At 39.3% G+C, this 12129-nt stretch overlaps 1 protein-coding gene across 6 annotated transcripts in view; it reads right to left on the reverse strand.

Moving 5' to 3' along the window:
- Positions 1-4208: 4208 nt before the first annotated feature.
- The window catches only part of LOC133610392 (calcium-activated potassium channel subunit alpha-1a-like), a 142258-nt gene continuing 134337 nt past the window's right edge, over positions 4209-12129 (reverse strand). For all 6 annotated transcript variants that reach the window (XM_061966597.2, XM_061966598.2, XM_061966596.2 and 3 more), the window contains 3 exons: positions 10825-10943; positions 10526-10747; positions 4209-5127 (listed from right to left, as the gene is read on the reverse strand). In XM_061966597.2, the coding sequence (XP_061822581.1) occupies positions 5106-5127; positions 10526-10747; positions 10825-10943 (363 nt within the window). In that variant the 3' untranslated portion in view covers positions 4209-5105. The remainder of the gene's footprint in view (positions 5128-10525; positions 10748-10824; positions 10944-12129) is intronic.

Genomic DNA, 12129 nt, shown 5'->3' on the forward strand with positions numbered 1-12129 from the left:
TTGTACTCAGATTGTTATATGTTAGCATCTACCCATTGTTAGCATTGTAGCATATTTGATACAAGCTGTACTCACGTTAGCATGTACCCATTGTTAGCATGGTAGCATATTTAGATTTTTTTTGCCATCTGTTAGCATGGTAACGTACTTGTCACTTTCTCTACTCATATTGCTATACATTAGCATGTACCCACTGTTAGGATGGGCGCGTATTTGGCACATTGTGTACTTGCAATGCGATCTGTTAGCATGTCATCGTTCAGCCTATCACTTTGGAGCACTTACTGAAAATCACAGGGTGTAATTTTCACGCACAGGCTAGTGGTAATTTTTTCCACGATATTCTTAATACTGTAAATGCTACTGCTAGGCTGGTTTGCCTTAGCACTTTTTGTACTGCCATCTTACTACTTGTTTGCATTTTGTTAGCTGTTATAATGTTGTAATCAAAAAGGTCAACCAACGAACAAGATTTCTCTATAGAAACTCCTCTCTGGTCAACAAAAGCACCATGAAGATTCTAGCGGGAACTCTCTTTCAACCCTTTTTCGATTACGCTTGCACCTCCTGGGACCCCAGCACCTCCAAAACCCTCAAATCTAGACTCCAAACATCCCAGAACAAACTAGTCAAGTTACTTCTAGACCTCCACCTCAGATCACACCTCAATCCTACCCACTTCTCCAAAGTGGGCTGGCTCAGGGTGGAGGACAGAGTAAAACAACTTGCACTGAGCCTAGTCTATAAAATTCACTACACCTCCCTGATACCGAAGTACATGTCAAACTACTTCCTTAACGTAAATGACCGCCATAACCACAACACAAGGGGGAGCTCAACTAACCACGTTATACCCAGATTCCGAACTAACAAAGGTCGTAACTCATTCTCTTTCTATGCCACATCAATGTGGAATGCACTCCCAACAGATGTACAAGAAAGTGTATCTCTATCCTCCTTCAAAACCTCACTAAAAGAACACCTCCAGGCAACTACAACCCTTGACTAACACCCTCCCCCCACCACATCCCACCTCCCCGGATTGTAAATAATCAAATGTATATACTTGTTCTTATGCTTTCTGAGCTCACTATGTTCTTTGCTCGCTGTACATATCCTACCAAGTCAGACCTACACTGTTTCAATGTCCATTTCTCTGATGATGCAATTGTTGATGACTGAAGTGCTGATATCAACCAAACCTAACCCCCCCGCCCCAACCCCCTGCACAACCCACCCCCGGATTGTATGTAATGTAAATAATTCAATGTATATACTCTGATGATTAACTTGTGTGATGACTGTATTATGATGATAGTATATATTTGTACCATGAATTGATTAACGTGGACCCCGACTTAAACTAGTTGAACAACTTATTCGGGTGTTGCCATTTAGTGGTCAATTGTACGGAATATGTACTGTACTGTGCAGTCTACTGATAAAAGTTTCAATCAATCAATCAATTATTAATTTGTAGGGTTATTCCCGAAGCTATACTACTTTTAGAGACTAAACAGACCCAGCATTCAGATCAATACTGGACTATAGGTGAGCATCAGACCAATTGTACCATGTTGCATATACTGTGGGGATCTTTATAGTTTTAAACTGTCTCTGTCAAAATTAGGTATAGTTCTCATCCATTAATTCACATATTTTCCTCTAGGTTTCGTGAAGTGTGAGCCCTGCTACCAAGTGATCCATGATCCGGTGGGCATGTGCGTCTGACAAAGGTTGGTAGTAACGCGCAACATTTACTCTATTACATTTAGTAATTTTTTGGATAATTTGTACTTGTAAGAATATTTTTATTGGCGTGGCGAAGTTAGTAGAGTGGCCGTGCCAGCAATCGGAGGGTTGCTGGTTACTGGGGTTCAATCCCCACCTTCTACCATCCTAGTCACGTCCGTTGTGTCCTTGGGCAAGACACTTCACCCCTTGCTCCTGATGGCTGCTGGTTAGCGCCTTGCATGGCATCTCCCGCCATCAGTGTGTGAATGTATGGGTGAATGTGGAAATACTGTCAAAGCGCTTTGAGTACCTTGAAGGTAGAAAAGCGCTATACAAGTATAACCCATTATCATTTATCATTCTTTTTACCTAAGCATTTTAGTGGAGAAGAAACGCTATTTTTAGTCCGTTTCGTTGACTTAATTCCAATCGCTACATTAATTTATATTTGGGATGTGCCAATCGATCGGCCACTGATCAGTACTCGCCGATATTCGTGTAAAAGTATGTGATAGGCCATCGCCGATTAATGCCTTCTAAGGCCATCACAAACGCCGATCCTCTCTGGCTGACATGTGTGGAGCCGATCCCCTAAACGAATAATAATCACCTCTTTTACGGCAAATAAAGTCAATTTTTTAGTAGCTTGAGTGTCATTATCAAGTATCAATGACTGGAGGCTACACAGAGAGCAAGCCAGGAGCAGGCATGCTAATAGGTAAGCTAACCACTAAACTAGCTTGAAACCATAACAAGAACATGAAACTTGAAACATGAATACAACATAAATTAACAAGAAGATTAATAAGAGTTAGATAAATAATATAACAACTGTTGGTCTGTCAGAATTGTCACAATCAGTACACCACATATCAATACAAGGGTGATCAGATCGATATTTTAATTTTTTCAAAATAATTTTTTTGGTTGTTCATGTTTATAAACTCAGGGAATAATTGTGATGGTATTTTTTTTTTACTTTTGGTTGGTTATTCTGTACTATTGTTCAATAATAATAAGTAATAAAAGAGAACACGGCTTTATTTTTTTAATATTGTGTTGATATTGTTTCACTGTCAATAATACTCACTATTAATACATTTGAAATTGTACAGTTAATACATATTGGTATCGGCCAATCTCTCTCATAGATGATCAGTATCGGAATCGGCAGTATAAAAGCTTGAACAACGGAACATCCCTAATTTATATCATAATAATATGTATTAACAATCTATTGATTACTGCTTTCAAATAAATAATTTGGCCAGTCAAGACACTTCATCCAGCGGGAATGGTCACATGACTCTGTTCCACCAATCCAATGTAAGCCTTAGCAACCTTTGATCCCATTGGACCAATCAAACAGACTGGCAGTCTGAACATGAACACACTGTAAAAAGTGACAAATCCTATACGATTCAGCACAACTTTAATGTTTACTTACAAACTATGAAACATGACATGTACATATACAGTATATTTAAGTATATATATGAAATGTTCACATTTCAGCCTGCAATAATTCCACTTTCAACTAGAGAAAGCATATTGCGGTAAGTTGTAGAGGATATTTGTTTTAGCTGCGCATACGCTAACAATAACTCTGTTATAACGTCATAAGTGACTGTAAAAAGTACATGTTTTATACTACATGTAGTTGTAGTAGCACACACCAACTACAGTTGTAGTTCAGGTACCATTAGAAAATAGCTACTAAATGAATCAGAAGTTACTCACCAGTTACTTGAGTAGTTTTCTCCATACATACTTAATTATTTGGATGAGTATTTTTATTTGATTTATATTACTCTGAAGTAACGCTACTCTTACTTGAGTACAATGTTTGGCTACTCTACCCAACTCTGGCCCCAGTGTGTAGGGATGGGTACCGTTCACATTTGAACAGATACGGTACCATTTGCAATGCAATTCCAAGACATTCAATGGCAGTAATGGATTGGCTAACTAGCAAGTAGGTTTTCCAGGAACCTGAATGAGTTAAGTTGCGCTCTGCAAAGTGTGTATACTGTAAGTACTGCGCTTATTACACACCAGCTGTGTGATCGTAACGTGCATCCTCGTTGTAGATTTCATTGCCAAATTTGGAGGTGCCATGTACAATCACCAATGCTAATGGTAGCCTGTCTGTGGCAAATCCAGTGGGAATTAGCATCAAGCTAACATTTTGGAACACTGGAGACTTATTTTACGTTTGAGCGTTTTCTACCAAGTATAAATTGCAACATTACTTAGGAGTTTGGCTGAGTGCTTTGAGTCGGTGTTTAGTGGTCACGTGCAACACCGGTATCGAAAACCGTTGGATTTGACATGAATCCATACCCAGTAGAACCAACATAATTCAGTTGGTGCCTATAAAAGTGTCTACCAGTGTACGACAGTAAATGCTGCCTGGCTGGTGTTTAGGTGCACCAAATTCAAAGCCCCCCGGATTCAGACAAAAAATAGGAGAACACAATACATAGTTGTTTAATTTGTTGAAAATACAAAAAAACCCAACAAATTTACAAGCCTATTAGTAGTAGACATAACTTAGCAGCACTGTTTTTGTGGCCACAAGTTAAGAGCGAAACATTTCACATTGTTAGAGTTAAGACATTTTCTAATTCAATCGAAACTGAAGCCTCTTCTCGCAGCTGTGGGCCGTCTGGAGTCCTCCGTTGGCTGAAGCACTGCCCTCTGGTGGTACCAGTGACACATCTTAGTCAAACACACGCTAAAGCGGATATGCTTTGATCACAGGGACGTAACATGGAACGTATGATAGAGCTGTTTTCACGGGGGTGTCAAAGAAATAATACAAACGCGTATGTATCATCGGGCAGTGCTTCCAGCCAAAGGAGGACTTCATTACGCCCACGTTATGCGATACGTGGCTTCAGTTTTGTTTTTGGTGATTTTGTCATTAGCAAAACAGCTCTATCATATTTGGAAGAAAGCCAGTGAGTTTACCCGACATGAAAACATTTATTACGTTGTGAAAAAAGGCAAAGGTAAGTCGACGACAAACAGTAAGGCTGGAGCTGAGTGTCATTGGTAACAACTGGCCCTAATCACAAATGTTGTGAACCAACGGTGGCCATCGCTGTACAGAAGAAGTGTGCAAACACCGACGAGTGTGAATGTTGTTGGTCAACAGTCAGCTGGGAAGGCAACTTTTATTTGGTGCTCAGCTCCAGCCGCCCGCAACGGTTTGATTGTCTACGTATTTGTCCCCACTCTAGGGTTCCAGATGCCGGCCTTCGTCGTCCGCTTCCCCGATGGGGATCGAGCTGCCGGCGATCTTGTTGTTGGCGAGCGTATTCACAGGCTTGATGTGCTGCATGGTCCTCAGGTGAGTGTTGTCCTGCTCATCTGTAAACCATGTCTTTTCTACAAGACACATCAAAGGTCTGTTAGTGCCAGACGTTAGTGGATTCTAAGGTAGAACACATTCACTGGTACTCCCGTCAGATGGAGGATCTTTGCTGTTCTTAAGGCGCGAGTAGTCAAACTGCTCCTGCCATATTGAGGTACAGTAATAACGAGCAAATTCCTGCGGAAATGTTGATGGGCCTGTTATCGTTGCTGTAAACCTCTGATTGAAGTTAGCATACTTCCAAGATGGCACCAAGTATCCAAAGCCATGATTTTTAGGTTTAATTGCATAAAATTAGTGAAAAGTCCAGCATAAAAAGTTAGCATGCTAATGTTAGCATGCTAACTAATATTACATGCTAAAATTACCCTGTAATATAGGAGAAGTTAACATACTTCTAAGACAGCGCCAATTATCTAACTCTATGATATTAAGGTTTTAACATATACAATTGGCAAAATAAAACGATAGCATGTTATAGTGGGATAATTCTTGTGACCACTGGGTGTCGGCAAAACCAATTACTGTTCCACTTCAAGTTAAAGACAGTATAAATCAATTCCAGACGATTAATAAATAAATAGGTTAGTGTTTTTCATACCTAGCATTGCTCTCTGACCAATTTCACTTGATCAAACATTTTCTAACATTCCTGACTACAAAATAAAAGTATGTATGAATTGTGTTGATATTGCATACCTGCCAACTACTCCGGTTTTCCCGTAATTAGTACGGTTTTCATCAACCTATTCCGGGTTATGGTTGCAGTGATAAAAAATACGGTTTTTCATTAATTAAAAAAAATATTTTTTTTTTCAAGTTTTATTCACGAAATCGCGTAACAACAATGACATTCGACCTGCTTCCCGTAACTTCCTATCGAGCCATTCCGCGAGGCTATTTATAGCACCGCTGCCAAGCACGAGGCACCTGTTGTCATTGTTTCCAAACGAGCGAACGATCATGGAATCAGCCGGAGAAAAATCGCATACGAGTCTTAAACCGAAAAGAAAACTGCAGTCATTCCGTGAAGAATATTCAAAAGCCTATCCGGGAATAATTATCCGTTCCAAAAAGGGTGAAAACTACGCGAATTGCACCTTGTGCAGACAAGATTTTTCGATCGGACACGGAGGAATTAGCGATGTAAAAGACCACGTTGGGACAAAAGAACACAAATCTAATGCCGTTGCTAGCGATACAAGTGGAAAACTTGCAACGTTTTTTGGATTTTAGCCACAAAAAGGTAATGACACCAATGTTATCTATTGGAATTGTTTAGTACTGTTATACTGTTAAAATTGTTTATACTATTTATGCTTTCAAGTCCAAGTTGAAGAAATCTTGTTGACAGCATAACTACCAAAATACAGAAGTATGTCCTTAATATTTTTGCAGTGCTATTTCTGTTGAAAAGTTAAAATGATTACATTAGAGATGTGATGTGCCACTTTTCAAGTGTCTGATGGCTTAAATTAATTTTCATTAATTTTTCATATTTTGAATTCTTTTGAAAGGCTTACAAAAAAACTACATTTGAATTGTAATTCCATGCTATTGACAGGACTATTAATTTTAATGAAGTTAGCTTACCATGTTTACAGTATGATAATTGTGATAGAAATGTGAATTTTAGGCACAGAATATTTTTTACAATTGAACAAGGCAGTAGATTATACAAGCTTGGACAGAAAGTTAATAATGACACCAATTTTTTTTTTTATGGAATTGTTTAGTACTGTTTTACCATTTGTTTACTGTAAAAAGTGTTTATACTGTTTATACTTTCAATTAACAAATTGAAGTCTTGTGAAAGGTTGACAGGATAACTGGCATTAACTGTCAAAATAATTTCAAACTATTGAAGTTAGCTTACAGAATAAACATGTCAATCAACCCATATGATTTTTGCTGTAATATTTTTGTTTTGAAAAGTCACTGTGACTGATAGAAAAGTGATGGTTTTAGCAACATTTTAACCTGTCTGAATGCTAATAATCATTTTGCGTCGGGGGCGAAGCCTGAACCCCCCACCAGGACTTTGTCCTGGACCTACCGGGGCCTGCGGCCCCTGGACCCTGGCTACTAGGTTTTTATGATTTCAAAAGTTGGCAGGTATGATATTGTATGAGATCAACATTTCTATCGGAGCACCCCTAGTTTTCAACATCAACAGTCCTACTAGGAACCTTACAGTTTTTAATGATGGTATGTACAGCCTGTGCAGCACAATACATGTGTGTAACTACCAAACCAAAAGGACAACAGACTGACTTAAAGGGGAACTGCACATCTTTTTTGGAATTTTTGCCTTTCTTCGCAATCGTTATGAGAGACAAGAACACAATGGTTTTTTTAATTATTTAATTTGTAATAATCAGCTTGTTTTGCTAATGAGCACAAGTCATTGTGCCTCTAAATCCCTTTAAAATGCATTCAAAAATTGCCAACAATACTTCATTTATGTTCTGTAATCTGTATAATAACCAAGCTGTAGCAACATTGTTATTGTAAGAGTAGTAGTAACATCGTCTTGTGATGGCATGCTACGGCATGAGCTCTATGTTAACTTCAGCGTCAGCAGCTGAGTTTGTAATGCACAACACTGAATGAAATAGGACACCAGTCTGTACTGACTAAAAAACATGAACAAGCATATTACAGAATCTTTAAAGTATTTCATGTTTTGTTTGTACACAGCTAGCTCGACAGTGTATGTAGTTGTACTAACAATCATGACGTACTGCGTGTGTCATGATCAATATTATAGTGACTTAAATGATGGACAGGTAGGTGTCTGTTTGGTGCAGCTGAATTTAGTTTAGTTTATATTTCCACATAGCTTGGCTCTAAGTTCCACATTTACAGCGTCAAGTCAGGCTGACCTCACTCTCTCGGCTACCGTCTGCTCCAACATTTCACCCTCTCTTCGGGCTCGCTTCTATAAGCAGCAGTTCATCTTCCGTATATTCAGCTTCAAAAAGATAAGGTTGTGAATCCTCACTTGTACAAAAAAAAGTCATCTTCGTTGTCTGTTACCAAGTCTGCCATGATTAGAAGACACTCATGTTTGTTTCAGGAAGTTGGAACACACTTGTTGTCGGAAGTGCGCTGTTATCGGAAAGGAAATAATTTTTCGCCCAGGAAATAAGTTCCGGTAGTGCATAAAATGACCAAAATACGGTAAATATTGTACATATTACATATTGTTATGTATGTGTCTGTTTGTACATTATATATAGACTTGCAGTGTGTATACAAAACGTTGACGGAGGGTTTTGAAGTCATTTTAGAGGGCAATGGTGACTCCCTTTAGCCACATCTTGCAAGCATTTTTTAAATCTTAAGAATCCTAAGAAAAAGAAGACGTATGTTCTTGTCTCTCATAATCAGTGTTCTGAAAATTACTTTTAAAATGTAACTAATTATAGTCACTCATTACTTTACCAAAAAAGTATTTGAATTCCTTTCGGAAATACTCTTTAATAAAGATAAATGGACTAGGGAAAGTGATTACTGTTACTTAAGAAAAATTAACTTCAAATATCTGGCATATGCAGTCAAGAGACGTCTCATATGAGTGAACAGTGTGTGTGTGTTTTTAAAAAGCGGGGCCTGTTGCCTAGTGATGGGTGACATCAAGGGTATCAACAGAGCTGTGTTTGTTAGCTTTAGCAGTTAGCAGCGGCAGTTTGTCGACTCTGATGCCAGTGCTTTTGAAATTTTTCACCAGATTACAGTTACTTTTGGTTAATTGAATATGCTTCGATGGCTGTCACATCATCTTGTTAACAAACGGTATGGCATGTTTGTCACTTCAATCATTGATTTGTTATTCCCATTGTGTGCATATGTTGTCTGCTGTGTCAGTGTGACTATGCCTCTTCCTATTTGATATCAAGTTCATTTTAGTGAGGTGCTTCTTGTTGGTTTCATTAGTAAAAAGCTATTTCCTGCATTGAACTTGCTGCACTTATGACGCTGTCTTGTTGACATAAAACCACATTAAAAGTAGCGCACCACGTAGGGCTGGGTGATATATCGAATATACTCGATATATCGCGGGTTTGTCTCTGTACGATATATAAAATGACTATCGTGATATTCGCGTTTACGTTCTCACGCAGTTGCTTTTAGCTGCGGGCATTACACTACAGGCTTTTCTCACTCTTTCTTGGCTCTCCTTCTCACAGAGACATAAAACAAGCGCACCTTCTTACATACTGTCGCGCGTGCAACGTCATACACCCTTGCAGAGCAGAAACGTAGCGGCATGGTAAAGTTAGCTGTGATGCTAGCGGAGCAGTGCGAGCGGTAATACGAGAGAAAGATGCAAATCTGGTAACAAATGAAGGAAGAATGAATTCCCAAGAAAAACTGCAGGGGGTCCATCGTCTGGCGGTAGTTTGGCTTCAAGCGGGAAGATGTCGAACAGACAACCGTAATATGTCAGATATGCGGCAAAAACGTTGCTACAAAAAGTAGCACCACCACTAATTTGTAGCACCATTTGAAAAGTCACCCGCTAGAGAATGAAGCGTGCTTGAAACGCCGCATGTCAACATCTCCGTTCGGTGCCACACCAACGAAATGCCGAAGCAACCATTTCTACATCAACACCGTATGAAAAAACTAGTCAACAACAGAAGGAGATAACGTCCGCAGGAACCTACCACATAGCGAAGGACATACACTATTTGATTTCCTATTATGCAGCTCATTTTTATTTGACAGTTATTGAAATATATTGTGTGACATCATGCACAAAAGTGCACTTTATTTGTTTTAAACTATTGTAGTGGCGTTCTGTACATAAAGTGCACTTTAATTTAGTGTTGTTTGATATGTCATCTTAGTGACATCATGCACAAAAGTGCACTCATAGCTTGTTTTAAAATGACATGAATGTTTGTGCCACTGCTTAATAACTGTTTAATAAATACAGTTTTGGTAAATTGACTTAGTTGTGATTTCCCTCTCTGCATGAAAGTTAAAAATTAGCATATATTAATGCAGTATGTGACAAAAGTGTTTTAATGTAGACACAGAATCATCATACTGCTGTGATTATATGCATCAAGTGTTCATTCAAGGCTAAGGCAAAATATCGAGATATATATCGCGTATCGTGACATGGCCTGAAAATATCGAGATATTAATAAAAGGCCATATCGCCCAGCCCTACATCAGGGTATCGCTAACGGCGTTGTAACGGACCTAAAAGTAAATAATTAAATTACGCGTTACTAGTAAAAAGTAACGCCGTTATTACAAACACTGCTCATAATGATTGTGAGGTATCAGCAAAATTAAAAAAACATGCAGTTCCCCTTTAAGAAGAGCTGCAAGTCTTTAATCTAAAAAAGTCCTACAAGCTGATTGAGTATTGTACTTGGTTTGGTGCATACGTACTTTAGCTTGTCCCGGGGATCTCTGCTCTTGGTGCGGTTGTTGCGGTTGATGGCGGTGAGGGAGTGGACGGAGGAGCTCTTTTTGCTGGAGGAATGCGACGAGTGAGACAAGTGCGAGAGGCTGGTCCGCGACTGGCCAGCGTTGTGGTCAAACTGCATTAGGCAGAAGATGAGGTCGGAGGGCACCAGCTCAAAGGCGTACGGTGGGTTGGTGATGACGTATCTGGAGAAAAAGAGCCAACACATTCACGCTTAAGTACTGTGGATATAAGTTTGTTACCATAAAGACGGGAAACTCACCGTTTGGTACATTGACTTTGGGCGTTTAGATGTGCGTCACGTAGCCGGTAGATGCCGAAGCAGAGCATGTTGTAGGTTTTCAGGGCTTTGCAAAAGAGGTCACCGTAGCAACCACCGTCCTACAAAAAAGTTAAGTTAAGTTAAAGTACCAATGATTGTCACACACACACTCGGTGTGGTGAAATTTGTTCTCTGCATTTGACCCATCCCCTTGTTCACCCCCTGGGAGGTGAGGGGAGCAGTGGGCAGCAGCTGTGCCGCGCCCGGGAATCTTTTTTTTGGTGATTTAACCCTCAATTCCAACCCTTGATGCTGAGTGCCAAGCAGGGAGGTAATGGGTCCCATTTTTATAGTCTAGCCATATCCCCTAATCATGACATATAGTTATTGTCGTTCACGCAGGTCATTGTATTTTCAGAACATTTAGTCGATCGCAACTGGACTGCTGAGTTTGTCTCTGCCTTCTTACATCTGTAGTACGCACTCTTATGCACTGAGATCCAAATATCAGCTGTTGCTCTCTGTCCCTTTAGCTCCCACAGAGCTGGGGAAACAAGCTTTTGTCATTGCAGCTCCTTGTGCTTGGAACATGCTACCAAGAAACCGGAAGCTGAGTTTTTATCCTTAAATGCTTTTAAAATACCAGTTGAGCGGAAAAACAAGTTATATTGAAGCTATTATCATATATATCTGATTTATGACACCAAAACGTTTGTGAATAGATAGATATGATCAAAATAGTATCAATCTCACGGTAATTCCTGTGCCATTTTAAGAGTTAATCAGGTGCCAGTCACGTGATCGCGTGATGTCGCACTCAGAACCACAGATCCCTTCTCCATCAACAACAATGCTGATCAAGAAGATTTTGTGAGGGCCAACAATGATTACTTTGGGAAAAATTATGAACGAGGACCTTAAATTTTTGAGGCCGAAAACAAAGAGGATGAGCAATAAGTTTTAGAAGTTGAGTGCTAAACGGATGTAGCTTTATTGTAACACTATAGTATCAGCAGCGTTGCTAGGTGCTAAACAGACAAACTAACCATAATAAACCATAATTTACAAAAAACAATTACTGTAATATTTCCACTCTCACTGGGATGCTGATTCAGTCACAATCCTCACGAAGGGTTAAAAAAATTGTTAGCTATTTAATCACGGTTTCGAATGTTATAAGAAAGCCAATCATATGTGTTGTCTTACATAAGGATTGTGAATGATAAACACGTCTATTTCTAATTTGAGGTCATTTCCAGTTTGACTGATCAGATAACATGGTTTCCCATTGTGACGCCAATTTCT

Source organism: Nerophis lumbriciformis, linkage group LG11, assembly GCF_033978685.3.
Source record: "Nerophis lumbriciformis linkage group LG11, RoL_Nlum_v2.1, whole genome shotgun sequence".
Taxonomy (NCBI): domain Eukaryota; kingdom Metazoa; phylum Chordata; class Actinopteri; order Syngnathiformes; family Syngnathidae; genus Nerophis; species Nerophis lumbriciformis.